This window comes from Mauremys reevesii, linkage group 4 (genome assembly GCF_016161935.1).
Source record: "Mauremys reevesii isolate NIE-2019 linkage group 4, ASM1616193v1, whole genome shotgun sequence".
NCBI classification, from domain to species: domain Eukaryota; kingdom Metazoa; phylum Chordata; order Testudines; family Geoemydidae; genus Mauremys; species Mauremys reevesii.
Genome location: NC_052626.1, coordinates 103889260 through 103903839, shown reverse-complemented (window position 1 = coordinate 103903839; position 14580 = coordinate 103889260). Strand labels below are relative to the sequence as shown.

At 41.5% G+C, this 14580-nt stretch overlaps 1 protein-coding gene across 4 annotated transcripts in view; it reads left to right on the top strand.

Moving 5' to 3' along the window:
• USH1C (USH1 protein network component harmonin) overlaps positions 1-14107 on the top strand; it is a 105569-nt gene extending 91462 nt beyond the window's left edge. For all 4 annotated transcript variants that reach the window (XM_039538676.1, XM_039538674.1, XM_039538673.1 and 1 more), the window contains exons 16-21: positions 653-694; positions 1527-1580; positions 3805-3904; positions 5441-5550; positions 6272-6327; positions 12270-14107. In XM_039538676.1, coding sequence (XP_039394610.1) covers positions 653-694; positions 1527-1580; positions 3805-3904; positions 5441-5550; positions 6272-6327; positions 12270-12282 — 375 coding nt within the window. In that variant the 3' untranslated portion in view covers positions 12283-14107. The remainder of the gene's footprint in view (positions 1-652; positions 695-1526; positions 1581-3804; positions 3905-5440; positions 5551-6271; positions 6328-12269) is intronic.
• Positions 14108-14580: the final 473 nt, after the last annotated feature.

Here is a 14580-nt window from a genome sequence, read left to right as displayed (position 1 = left end):
GTTATCAATACAGCGACAAACAGAATTAATGCCAAACTTTCATAAACCTCAAAACCCTACCCATGCTGCTCACCCAGCACCTCCCAGGATACCCCAAAGAATGTCTCACCTTCTTGAGATGAGATAATCACAAACAACCACGTGCCCACACATGTTTCTTACTCCCCTAATGCTGTGCTTAAGGTAATGGGCTTGGGCCTGAAAGCTAAAAAGGCAGCGGATCCCCTAAAAATTTAAAATAAACCCATCTCAATATAACTCACTCCACCACCACATCCAACATAAACAAACCCAGAATCAGACCCATCTCCAATCCCACAGCATCTTCTTCCATACTTTAATACCATCCCCACCAATGTATCATGCACGTAAAACCAAAAATTAGCACAACATGTGGTGTACCTCATCCAGTGCATGAAATTCCCCAGTAACAACTGTGTGTGCAAAAAGATATTACCTCACCCACCTGGACTAACATCCTATAATAAGGATATTAAATATCTATGTCAGGAGGAATATCAGATACCTGCATGTCTTTCTCCATGTTATGTTCTAACCATCTTTTGTAGTTTAGAGTAGTTTTCTCACTAGTAATTTTGGTGGAATTTTGTGTGTGTGATCTAAATATAACTAAACAATTATTTATTTTCAGGGCTTCCAGAAGTATGTGGAAGATTTTGACCCCTATACAATGGTAAGGAGAAGATTTAATTATGCCACAGAGGTTAAGATTAAATGATGTGGGAAACATAGGGTTACATACTATCCTTGGTTTGCGATGCAGGGCCGCCCAGGGGTGGGGCAAGTGGGGCAATTTGCCCCAGGCCCCGGGCCCAGCAGGGGCCCCCACAAGAGTTTTTCGGGGGCCCTGGAGCGGGGTCCTTCACTCTCTCCGGGGGCTCCGGAAAACTGTCGCGGGGCCCGGGCCCCCGGAGCTTCTTCGCTCCCGGTCTTCGCTGGCGGGGGGTCCTTCCTCCCCGGGATAGAAGGACCCCCTGCAGCCGAATTACCGCCGAAGCGGGACCCGCCGCCAGAGTGCAGCCGGGTCTTCGGCAGTAATTCGGCGGTGGGGGGCCCTTCTGTTCCGGGACCCGCCGCCGAAGTGCCCCGAAGACCCACGGTGGGGGCTGCACTTCGGCAGCGGGTCCCGCTTCGGCGGTAGTTCGGCGGAGGGAGGGGTCCCCGCCATGAGTCTTTGGGGCACTTTGGCGGCGGGTCCCGGAACGGAAGGACCCCCCGCCGCCGACTTACCGCCGAAGTGGGGGCCCCCTGCCGCCGAAGACCCTGGGCCCCTGGAATCCTCTGGGCGGCCCTGTTGTGATGTGCCTGTAGAACTCCCTTTAAGACCAGAGGTAGTTCTGCTAAGGAAGCAAATTGTCCTCAATGGACTAGCATTCTGTTCTTCCCATAACTCTGATTTAGAAGAGGTGCACACCTTCCCTTGTAAACTATATGCTTCATCTGAATGATTTCATGCAGCTGGTTTGTAAAGGTGGAAATGACTAACTGATGTGTCCTTTTGATAGTTTTCAGCAGATCAGATCATGGGAAAAGATGTGCGGCTGTTACGTATTAAAAAGGTAACCCCTGTAATTGGGTTAAGACATTTTGTGGATCTGGTGAGCTCTTGATTTTTCAGAGTACATGGGGCACATGATTATATTGTTACTGTGTACTCTTGCTGATTCTCCTGTCCATCACCACATTGGGACTCCCCTCCGACAAATGACAGGAGATTTGGGTGGTGAAGGGAGGGAAACACTAGTGCTTCCCCACCGCAACCTCCTCCTGCACCCGCTCCCTGCTAGCTCTCTCCACTCCTCATGACTTCTTCAATAGCATTATGTTTTCATGTTTCTCCCAAACCCCTAGGACTCAGAGGGGTATACAGAACAAAGCCCACACACAGGTCAGGGAACCCCTACAAGCCTAGTCTTTATTAAGGGCCCAATTCTGCCCAGTTCTGAGTGTACTCACCACATAGTTGCTGCTCACCACCTTGCAGAGTCAAGCCCTGTGACTAATCCAGATGCTAAGCATGTGTCATTTTTGACACAGAGTTGGTATGTTTCCCTAGCCCATCTTCATGCACCCAGATCGTGAAATGAGAAGACTTGAGTGGAAAGAGCGAACAGTGGTCACAAAGTGATCACAAAGCAGCAGACTTACTATTGGAGACATGTACCTATGAAAACAATGCTAAAACCAATCTTGTGTAATACACAAAGGAACGGTGTGTACAAATGACAAGTTAGAAAGCAGTCAGTACTGATTCCAGCTCCCTCATGCTAACACTAGGGAGAACATTTTCAAAAGTGAGTTTTGAAAATGGGACTTACGCATCTAAGTGACTTAGAAGCCTCTGAAAGTTTTATTTCTGAGCTAACCAAAAGCATGGACCCCAGTTTGGTAAGTTGCTTAAGTGTGTGCCTAATTTTAAGCATGACTAGTTCCATTTCCTTGGAACTACACTTGTGCTTATAGTTAGGTGCATGCTGAAGGATGTTCCTTGCTGAATCAGGGCCATAAGGAGGTTGAAAACTCAAATTCCTCAAGCCACACTCCCATTCCTATGCCCCCACTTTACAGTTCACACCAGACGAATTCTTAATCAGGAAAAACATTAATGTCTACTGAATAAGAGTTAAGGAAACTAATGGTAACATCTAGACAATGTAATTATAGGATCTTAGGCCCAGTCTACACTAGAATTAGATCGACATAAGGAAGCTTACGTCGACCTGACTCTCTAAGTCTCTACACTACAATGTTCCTCCCACCAATTTAACTCACCTGCTATGCCAACCTAATAACTCCACGAGAGGCGTAGCGCTTAGGTCGATGTAGTTACATCGATGCTGCCTTTGATGGCGGGGCTCCAGCTGTCAGTGCCCCACAATGCCCCATGTCAGTCAGTGCAAGCACTCTTGGTGACGTGCACCACCAATAGAAGGAGTAGAGTATGGACATGAACAGCCAATTGAATTATTGCGCTCAACCTAAGTTGAATTAATTGTGTGGTATAGTCATGCCCTTAGATAGCAGTGGGGTTGGCATACTATAAAATCTATGAATCACTGCAGGTTTGCATCTCCTTCTCCCAGCTACCTCTTCTTCCCACTTCAAAACTTCATGTTTTTTACACTTCATGTAAAAAGTCACCACAGTATTTAATGCTAACAAAAATAAATCTGAATGTGTTGATTATTTAGTTGTAACACCTAGATTTTAAGTCAATCTAGGTAACTTGCACAGTTCAAACTCTCTAAAAAGACAAACTATTTTTTTCCTGATTTTCTTCTTTTGCTAAAAGCATGTTCAAATTGTAATGAATCATACATTTTTATTTCAATAATGTGACATTGTTTTGTTTTATTGCTGTTATTTCACCATTTCAGCATAACAGTGGTCATTCTTGGACCTCTTTGATTGAAATAACATGGAAGAATTATGTCCATTATCTTATATTAACTGGTTTGATGTTGACCAAGATTATCAAAAGGGATTAAGTGATTTTGGGTGCTGAACTTCAGACACCTTAAAGAGGCCTGAGTTTCCAAAGATGCTAAAAATCAAGCCTTTCCTATATGTCTCAAAGTGCCCACTCGAAGAATGAGACACTCAAAATCACTGAGCACTAATTAAAACCTTGATCACTGATACTACCACAGAATACACCACGGACCTGATCCTGCAACTATTATGTGTATAGTCCTATTCACTGTAAGGGTGGAAGGATCAGGCCCCTACTGATTGTGGTGTCTGTCTGTAGCATATTCTGAACTAAAACGTTTTCTTTAATAGGAAGGACCGTTAGATCTTGCAGTAGAGGGAGGCATTGATTCCCCAATTGGAAAAATAGTAGTGTCTGCTATCTATGAGGGTGGTGCCGCAGACAAACACGGTGAGTACCCTGGGGAAAGTCAGCAGGATTTTGAACCTGTTTCTAAAGCACTTCATCTGTTAGCCTCCCAAGTTTACGCTTTCTTCCTGACTGGCTGATGCCTATAAGCACCAGAGAAATATCTGAGGCAGATTAAGTCCCCAAGAGTTTCATGTTCAGAGCCGCTTCAGAACTAGGCCCTTCATTTGGGAGCTGGTATGGTTTACAGTAAAAAATAATTGGAATTGGCCAGATTTTCTGGCAGGTTTCCACTAAATATAAAGAAAAAGCCACAGCTGTTGTCATTTTAGCAGCAGCAGCCGAAGGCCACTAATTGGGAAGAGGAGAAAGATGGAGAGCTACTTCATTATTAACAGCCCAGTTCTGTCACCCTTGCAGTGTAAGTCATCACCATTCAAATCAAGGGTGACAGAGTCTGGCCTCATATGATTATTTCGAAAATGATAATGCGAGTTCTGTGTGCAAAGGGCCTACAAGACAGACAAAGACTAACCGAAAAATATTATCATCTCCATTTTAGAGAACAGGGATTGAAGCACAGAACAATTGTGACTTACCCAGCATCACACAGGAAGTCTGTGGCCTTAGCTACAATATGCTGGGCTGGGTGCATGGCAGTGGCAGATCACTGCTGGGAGAGCTCCTTGAGTGGGAAGTTAAATTTACAAAATCTCTGGGTTGTTTTTTTTTAAATTCTTGTGAGGATCAGAGAACAGGGCAGTTCAGAGATAACACTTAGGACTTGTCTTCACTATCATGCTGCAGTGGCACTGATGTAGCGCATTTGGGGAAGATGCTCTATGTCGACGGGAGCGCGCTCTCCCTTCAACATAATTACTCCACCTCAGTGAGAGGCAGAAGCGATGTTGGCGGGAGAGCGTCTCCCACCGACACAGCACAATGTAGACACCACTTTTATGTCAATGTAACTTACGTCATTTGGGTAGGGGGGTCACACCCCTGAGCGACATATGTTACAGCAACTTAAGCAGTAGTGTAGACAAGCCCTTAGTCTTCTATTCCATATGTAATTCACTCTCTAGTTCCTAAGGATGCCCCTGATCCTGCAAAACAATCCTGCAGGCATGAGAATCTGAGTGTAAATGAGGGGAAAATGTAGCTAAGTTCCTGTAATACCTTTGGCTTCCCTATTTAAGAGAGTTCACTGTCAGCAAGTTTAAAAGCCACTGTGGTGGCTAGGAACCCATCTCCATAGTTAAGGACCTACCTGCCATCTGTACCTTTGAAACTTTCCCCCTTAATATTACCATAGTGTGTTCATAACCAGAGACTGATTAGCCCTTATTGGCCACAACCAACAGAAGAATGTTATGCTCACTGCCCCAGCACTTAAAGCTTCCACTTATTTTCATTTACAACAAGCCACCTTCTCTGCACTACTGCAGTGTACATCTAGGAAAGGCTTCAGGCTAATTTACATAGGGATGTTTGTTGAATGTGTGTGAAGAAGAAGCATCTGGGAGAGAAGTCTGTGACAGAAATTATGTTGCTGATATGATATTTTTGCTTCACCAGGAGGCATCGTGAAAGGGGATGAAATAATGGCTGTGAATGGCAAGATTTTAGTTGATGTGACACTGACAGAAGCCCAGACAACTCTAGCCAAAGCCTGGAATGTGGGTGGGGTGAGTGAATGGGTGTTTTCCCCCTGAGAAGTACACAGCAGCCACACAAGTTGTTTGGTTTAAATGTATTCTGCTCTGGGCAGTTCATGGTAAGTCTTTCCAAGATGTAAACATTGAAAATGAATTGGGAATTGTCAAGGACTTTATCACAGCATCATAGTTTTATCTAATCCTTCACAATGGATGCACGAAAAACTAGGGTTTTGGCTACAGTGAGAATCTTCTAAACAAGAATGATATCACGTAATAAAATTGCCCAGTGCAGGGTATAAATGATCATCCTAAGAGTCTGATACACAGCAGTGGAGAAAATATTTGTTGATTTTGGGATGTAATTCAGAATTAACCAGCTTGTTAAAACACTCCTTAGACTTTTGAGACTGACTTCAGCCAGTATCAAATAGATCTTTTTCCTGTTGCCCTTTTCCCTCCTAGCAATGGATTCCTCCATGACTCTTCTCATGATATTGCCATGTTGGTACAGTAGCCTTCCCTCTGCACCTCCTGCTATGTGGAGTAGCCTCTCAATAGATCTCTGACTCATCAACTTTCCACCTATGAGGTTGCTTGAATGTGTCTGAGGGCAGAGTTTGTCCCTTTTATGTTTAATCCTGATCTGGTTGAAGCTGTCTGTGAAAGTTCTCCTTTCAAAGGGTCATGTAACGAGAGAGAGAATTACCTGGCTGCTTAAGTCTCTAACGATAATACATTCTTTTTACAGGATTGGATTGACTTAGTCATTGCAGTGTCTCCTCCAAAGGAATATGATGATGAAATGTAAGTGTATATGTTCTGTTTCCTCAGCAGTTAAACAGCTAGTAACAACAGACTGGCTAGTTTGCCTTTTAACATACAGATAACATTACTAAGGAATGTTTGTCTATTTTAACAGTTACTGTAATCCACATGCCCTTCTGTATTCATGGTCATTAATTGCCTTCCTCATAGATGTTGTTATACACTGTAACAGTTGTTCCCAAACTTGTTCCGCTGCTTGTGCAGGGAAAGCCCCTGGCAGGCCTGTACAGTTTGTTTACGTGCCACGTCCGCAGATTCGGCTGATCGCGGCTCCCACTGGCTGCAGTTCGCTGCTCCAGGCCAATGGGAGCTGCTGGAAGCGGCGGCCAGTACGTCCCTCTGCCCACGCGGCTTCCCACAGCTCCTGTTGGCCTGGAGCAGCGAACTGTGGCCACTGGGAGCTGTGATAGGCCAAACCTGCGGACACGGCAGGTACACAAACCGGCCCGGCCTGCCAGGGGCTTTCTCTGCACAAGCGGCAGAACAAGTTTGGGGACCACTGCACTATAAACTTCCTTCTTCAAGCCTGAGGATTTAATTATTTCTTTTTGGACTGCAACTACTATACTTGGCTAATTAAATAAATTAGTCACCTGGGGGGAATTTTCAGAAGTGCCTTAATCCCATTTTCAAAAGCAACTGGGGCATTCACTGAGACTAAGGGGGGTATGTCTACATTTTGAGCTGGAAGGTATAAATGCCACCTTGAGGAGACATAGTGCGCTAGCGCTAATCGAGCTAGTGCACTCAAAACAGAGTGTAGCCAGAGCAGCGTAAGTGGCAGGAAGGACTAGCTGCCCCAAATACATGCCTAGCACCTTGGATGGGTACATACTCACGGTGGCTAGCCCCTCTCACCGCTTTGGCTGTGCTCTATTTTTAATACGCTAACTCAATCAGAGCTAGGGTGGGTCACTCTCCTTGAGCTGGAATTTGACCTCCATTACATGCCAGGTCTTAGAAGAAATTTTGAAAGAGAGAGTAATTAAAGACGTAGAGGTCAATGGTAACTGGGATAAAATACAACATGGTTTTACAAAAGGTAGATCGTTCCAGATCAACCTGATCTCCTTCTTTGAGAAGAGAACTGATTTTTTTAGATAAAGGAAACGCAAGAGATCTAATCTACCTGGACTTCAGTAAAGCATTTGATACGGTTCAGAGTGTAGACATTCCCTTAGGCTCCCAAGTACCTTAGTGAATATTACAAATATCTAAAGCAATGACATCATGCAAAACTAATCGGTAGATTCAATTAAGCAAAGGACCAGGTGCGTTAAAACCAAATGGGCACATTATATTGATACCAGTTGTTTTATTTCAGACAGATATTTTCAAAAACAGAGCCTTGTTTTCTAACTTGCCCCAGGGAGACATATTTGCAGACGTACCTATGCCAAATGCACTGGTAATTGGAAGTTTCCCATTGCCTACAGGGATCCAGATCCTCAGATGGTGTAAATCACAGTAGTTGCACTGACTTAAGTGGAACTACACTGCTTTACACCAGCTGGTTTCTGGATCTGACCCAGAAACGGTAGTAAAAATGTTTAATACCTATACACATACCAGCAAGCAATGAAATAACTTTCATCATTATTGTGTGTTTTCATATCCTGTACATTTAGCCCTACTATTCCCTCATCAACAATCAGTCCCAACACAAACAGAAAGGGTTTTGAAGGCAGTGCAGCTGTGTACAGACAAGGGTATCTCCTGCAGCTGTAGCCACTGCAGTGGTGAATAGCCAGAGCTGGGTTGATACATACTGTTTCATTGTGAGGATGCATTTTTTCCAAAGCATGTGCATGCCTGTGCATTGCATGCCTCAGTCTGTCTTCTTACCTGGATCTCACATGGTGTATTGGTGTGTCCTTTGCGCTTTTGCCTTGTCTGATTTTGCTGAGAGCACAAGGACTTACAGTTTAGAATTATAACATTTAAACTATGTTTTTTAATCAATTGTATTAGTGATCATAATTGAATTAATAATAATTATTATTATTAATATTACAGTAGCAACTAAAGGCAATAACAAGGATCAGGGCCACACTGTAGAGATATAGTAAGAGACAGCAGCACACACATTTGGGCCTTTCTCTGGGAGGGGATTAGAATTAACTTGTCAAAATAACAAAAAAATTATATTGCTTTAGCTCCTTTTTGATATGCTAAGCAAAACGTGTCTGGTTACATGTATCTGTTTTAGGCACTTGTGGAGCACCAATCACTGTACTATCTTCCAAAAACTAGTAGGACATTTTTTTTAAATGTTTTACATTAGAGGTGTAGGACAAAAGATTACATGTTGTTTACACATGTGAATAGTTACACATTACTAGTTTACACAAGATAAGACAAATTGTACAGCACCACTGACTTGGAGATGCTCATGAATATCTGGGAGCAGAATTTGGCCCTATCCCTTGACTAGATTCTCATCTGATGTAGATCAGCATGGGTCCATTGACTTCAGTGGAGCTACACTGGTTTACACCAGCTGTAGATTTGGCCCTGGGTGGGTGACTGGCAGTTTTCACTGTTCTTGCCTGACATGCATTTTGTCAGCTCAACATGATCAGCACAATTAGAGGGCCAAACTTTCAGATGTGCTGAGCATCCCAACTCCAGCTGAATTCAGTGGGAGCTGTAGGTGCTTTGAAGCCATAAAAATCAGATCCTTAATCTATATTGAAAACTGACAGTGTTTAAGTGCATAACTTCAAGTTATCAGCATTTATGAGCATGTGCATGTTTTATGGGAAAACAGATCAAGAAGTGTAGGGATAAAAGGAGAACAGCTGAAAGCCCAGCAGAACAAAGAACCATGCAAAGAAAATTAAAATCAATAGTAAAAGGCTCTTTAGCCATATAAGAAAAAAGAAAACCTGGAAAGAAATGGGACCACTAAGCACTGAGGACAGGATGGAGATTGAAGATAATCTCTGGGAGGCCTAATATTCAGTGGGAGTTAGGCACCTAAATACCTTTTGAGGGTCTGGGCCGAGGTCACTACAGAGACCCGGGAGTCAGTAACTGACTGAATCTAAGGGGAAGCTGAGTCACTAGCAGGGTCTACTGCCTGGTCTGGAGGGGCCTAGTTACCCTTGCTCAGGGTTGTTCCTAAAGACACACTCTAGCCCTATGCAGATTTAGTTTTTATCTGAGATTATGGGTGTGACAGTCCATTTAACTGAGTAATAGTAATATCCGAGATAGTGGCTTATCTAGCATCCCATAAAATAACGTATCTAAGTAAGCCTGTTAAAAGCAGGCTCATCTGCCAGAGGCAGGTATAGTGGGATTTGATGGAGCTACGGTTCTTTCCATCAGAAAAATTCTACCTTACCTAAACAAAGAGTTGCATTCTATGTGTATTGATGGCAGCAAACAAGTTCCCTCAGCAAACAGACATAATGCTTCCTGCCGAAGGAAACTATTTTTCTATCTAATATGTTGGTCACCCTAGTTAAATGCCTGTTGTACAATCAGACCCTCCAGGGTTCTGTTACAGTAAACTGGAGCTGATATTTGTTTGGAATCAGTGTGATCCCATGCACATTTGATTGTTGTTTGTGTATCATGGTGCCTCTCCTGATTTTTTTTTCTCTTGGTCTTTGGAATAATTATCATTCTTTCCACCACAAAACAAATACTTGTACATATGCACACACACGTATAGCTTGATCCTGTCAGTTCTGAGTGCTCTCATGCCCCAGTGGTCTCCTCAGAAGAGGCACACTTGCTTGCAGGATTGGATCCTCACCCACACAGACATGGGAGAGCCTACTGTTACATAGGCAGTTGGGAAAACAATTACATGAATAATATCTCAGCCCCACTTTTCTTATTTTAGGAATTTATAGTTATTTAGGCAACTAAAATTACTACTCCCATAAGTCCAAAGAACAAGAGTTACTATTAGGGCTGTTGATTAATTGCAGTTAACTCATGTGATTAAATCAAAAAAAGTAATCACGTTTAATCACAGTTTTAATCACACAGTTAAACAATAGAATACCAATAGGAATGTATGAAATATTTTTGGCTGTTTTTCTACATTTTCAAATATATTGATTTCAATTGCAACACAGTATACAAAGTTGACAATGCTCACTTCATATTGTTATATTTTATTACAAATATTTGCACTGTGAAAATGGCAAACAAAATAAATACAAGTACTGTAGTGCAATCTCTTTATTGGGAAAGTAAAACTTACAAATGTAGATTTTTTTTGTTTGTTTGTTAAATAATTGCACTTAAAAAGACAATAATGCGGAACTTTAGAGCCTACAAACTTTAAAGTCCACTCAGTCCTACTTCTCATTTAGCCAATCACTGAGACAAACAAGTTTGTTTACATTTATGGGAGATAATGCTGCCCACTTCTTATTTACAATGTCATCCGAAAGTGAGAACAGGTGTTTGCATGGGACTTCTGTAGCCGGCATTGCAAAGTATTTATGTGCCAGATATGCTAAACAATGCTAAACATTTGTATGCCCCTTCATTCTTCGGCCACCATTCTAGAGGACATGCTTCCATGCTGATGACGCTCATTAAAAAAATAATGCCTTAATTAAATTTGTGACTGAACTCCTTAAGGAAGAATTATATGTCTCCGGCTCTATTTTACCCACATTCTGCCATACATTTCATGTTATAGCAGTCTCAGATGATGACTCAGAACATGTTGTTCATTTTAAGAACACTTTCACTGCAGATTTGACAAAACGCAAAGAAGGTACCAATATGAGATTTCTAAGGAGAGATACAGCACCCGACCCAAGGTTTAAGAATCTGAAGTGCCTTCCAAAATCTGAGCGGGATGAGGTGTGGAGCTTCCTTTCAGATGTCTTAACACACTGATTTGGAAACTACAGAACCTGAACCACCAAAAAAGAAAACCAACCTTCTGCTGGTGGCATCTGACTCAGATGATGGAAATGAACAAGTGTCAGTCCGCACTGCTTTGGACTGTTATCAATCTGAACCTGTTATCAGCATGGACGCATGTCCTCTGGAATGGTGGTTGAAGAATGAAGGAACATATGAATCTTAAGCGCAACTGGCATGTAAATATCTTCTGACGCTGGCTAAAACAGTGCCATGCAAACACCTGTTGTCACTTTCAGGTGACATTGTGAACAAGAAGCAGGTAGCATTATCTCCTGCAAATGTAAACTTGTTTGTGTGAGCGATTGGCTGAACAAGTAGTAGGACTGAGTGGACTTGTAGGCTCTAAAGTTTTATATTGTTTAATTTTTGAATGCATTTATTTTTGTACACAATTCTACAATTGAAAAACACTATTTCTTTTGGTTTTTTACAGTGCAAATATTTTATAATAAAAAATAAATATAAGTGAGCACTGAAGTGAGCACTGTACACGTTGTATTCTGTATTATAATTGAAATCACTATATTTGAAAATGTAGAAAACATCCAAAAATATTTAAATAAATGGTATTCTATTATTGTTTAACAGTGTGATTAATCATGATTAATTAATTTTTTAATTGCTTGACAGCCCTAGTTACGATTCATATTATACCTTGGTATGCCTGTCAACAACTATTCATGTCTCTTTGCCATTTTATTGTGGGCCTGTTTCTATTACTCTGCTGTCATTCAGTGATTGTCCCAAGAATTATCCTTAACTGCTTCTCAAACTCAGTTTATAGTGTAAACTTTCTGTATGCTTTTCATTCGTGGTTTCTCTAAATATGATTACAGGCCCCTAGAAGGACTAAGATAAGACTTCTCATGTAGGTCTGCATGAAGATTTTGTGGTCATTCTCTCCGTGGTTAGATAAAATGCAAACCAAAATCAACCAGTTGTGATTTCATTATTTTATATGGTGCTTATCACAAAGTCCTAAAGATGCATTCTAGCTAATTGTTTCTTTTCTATTGCAGGACATTTTTTTAAAGTAAAGAAGGTAAAGCTGAAGAAACTAAGTCTGTGCCCTGAAGAAAGCTGCCGATTCATAAATATCAAATCAATAGCTTTGCAAAATCTACTTTTATATGAGAGATATATGATTTTAGACTGTACTGAGAATTCAACTGGACTAGAGAGAAACCTCATATTTAGACTCTTTGGGCAATTTATGTAATTTCATGATCTTCCCATAGATCCAAAGCAACATGTGGTTATAGGAGAAAGATAATTCCTGAGAAATGTTGCCAATGCAAAATAGTTTATTCTATAAAATCTATTTTTCTATAAGGTTTAGGGGCCAAATTTTGAAAACCGGCCTCCAAAAGTGCACCCGCAGTTTGCCTAGAAATGTACATCAGTATGCACAGATGGGAGGTTGAAAATCATATACTTTCTCTCAAGCAGTTTCATAAGTCAGCTTGGAGGGGGGTGTCTGGCATTTGTACCCTATATATTGTATTTTTCTACTGAGGTGTCAGTGTTTGTAACTCCTGTTAACATTAATAGAGATTATCCTTGTAAATCAATCAGAGCCCAATTCTGCCTCCCTTACACACACTGAGTGAAATTCACCACTGTGCAGAAGACCTAGACCAGTGGTGGGCGAACCACAGCCACTGGGAGCTGCGGGCGGCCGTGCAAATGTAAACAAATTGGCAGCCTGCCAGTGGATTACCCTGACAGGCCGCATGTGGCCTGTGGGCCACAGGTTGCCTACCACTGACCTAAACTGATTTTGAATGCTTGAGGGGGAGCTTAAATGGTGCAAAGGATTTATGCTGATTCTCTGTACAGAGGTGAGTTTCATCCATTGCATAATACCTTAGTCAGCAAGGCTTCCCACTGAGGTCAATGCAATTGTTCAGAGTGAAGTACGACAGCCTGAGTATTGGTAGCAAATCAGGCCCTCAGGTATCAATAGGTGAAGAGACCCAGTTAAGGATACCCTTACTCATGTGATTAGTACTCAATGAGACTATTAATGTTAAGGTGCAGGATCACACCCAAAATACAACCTCATAGTATCAATGACTCAGTGTCTTACAGTTAACTAATATTAGATTATAGTAACTAATCTGGTTTTAAAAGAAATTGTCTGATAAAATTGTACTTTTTAGAACTTGTTCTGAATCTCTTTTAAAGCCATTGAACATTTCGTGCAGTAAAAGTTCATCTTGCCTTCCTTAGATTACCCTAAATAACAACATGCACAGAGATCTAAGCAGTTTTTAATTTCACAGACATTTTAACAACTAGAAAATCAAGCAGAAACTAACAGATTTTATTTCTCAATCAAATACTTTCTTAAATAAGTGAAAAATCTTGTCATATTCAAGCACCCGGTAGATGTTAATAACACAGAGGGCCTGATCCTTGGCAGAGTAAATTGGTTTAGCTCTCTTACAGAATCAGCCCCTATATCATCTAAATATTCCATTACATCAGATTTCAAAAGACACCTAACACAAAGACATTACATATATTCCTATCTGTATTGTCATGTTGTCTTTAGGTTTTTCCTTTCTAATTTACTAAGAGCTGAAGCCCATAGTTCACACACACTAGAAATTTTATCTGCTCGAGGCATATGGGATTGGGCCCTAAATGTATAACATGACAAAATAACAAAGTATTAATTTCAAATTGAATCATAATGGCGTACCACTATGTGCACTGATTATCTTTAAGTGTGAGCTGATCTCTTTGGTTTCACATGCAGTAATCTATCAATAAACCAGTTCATGTATCTGGGTAGGATACATGTTAAAATCACTCTCTTACAAATAAATAGCGCAAGAATAAAATTGTTTGTGCCAAACACAAGAACTCCTGTTTCTTTTTTTGCACACATGTATTGGGGGTATAATAGCAGATAATAGCAATTTGCTGAGGATACAGTTTTTCCAAGCCAATCTGGAATAACAAGCTTCTTTGCAGCAAAACAAAAACACTTTTGGGGGGCTGGAGGGAAAGTTGTTGATGGATAGATGGAGCTATTGCTGGTCTGAGCAGCAGTAACCCTCTCCCAGATTTTCAGATATTCCCAGTTGCTTGGGGACATGCTACAGAGTTCAGCTGCTCCCTTCCCAGAGATGTAGAGTCCCTACCAAATGGAATAACCTAAGCACATCAGAATAGGGCCAAGGGAGGAGAATGCAGCACAGCATGCTCCCTCTTCTGCTCTGGCTCCCCACTTGCCACATGTTGCTTCCCTCTGCACTGTCTAGTGAAAAGTATCATGCAGCCTAGTGATCCTATCAAAAGTAGAACATTCAATATACCCTC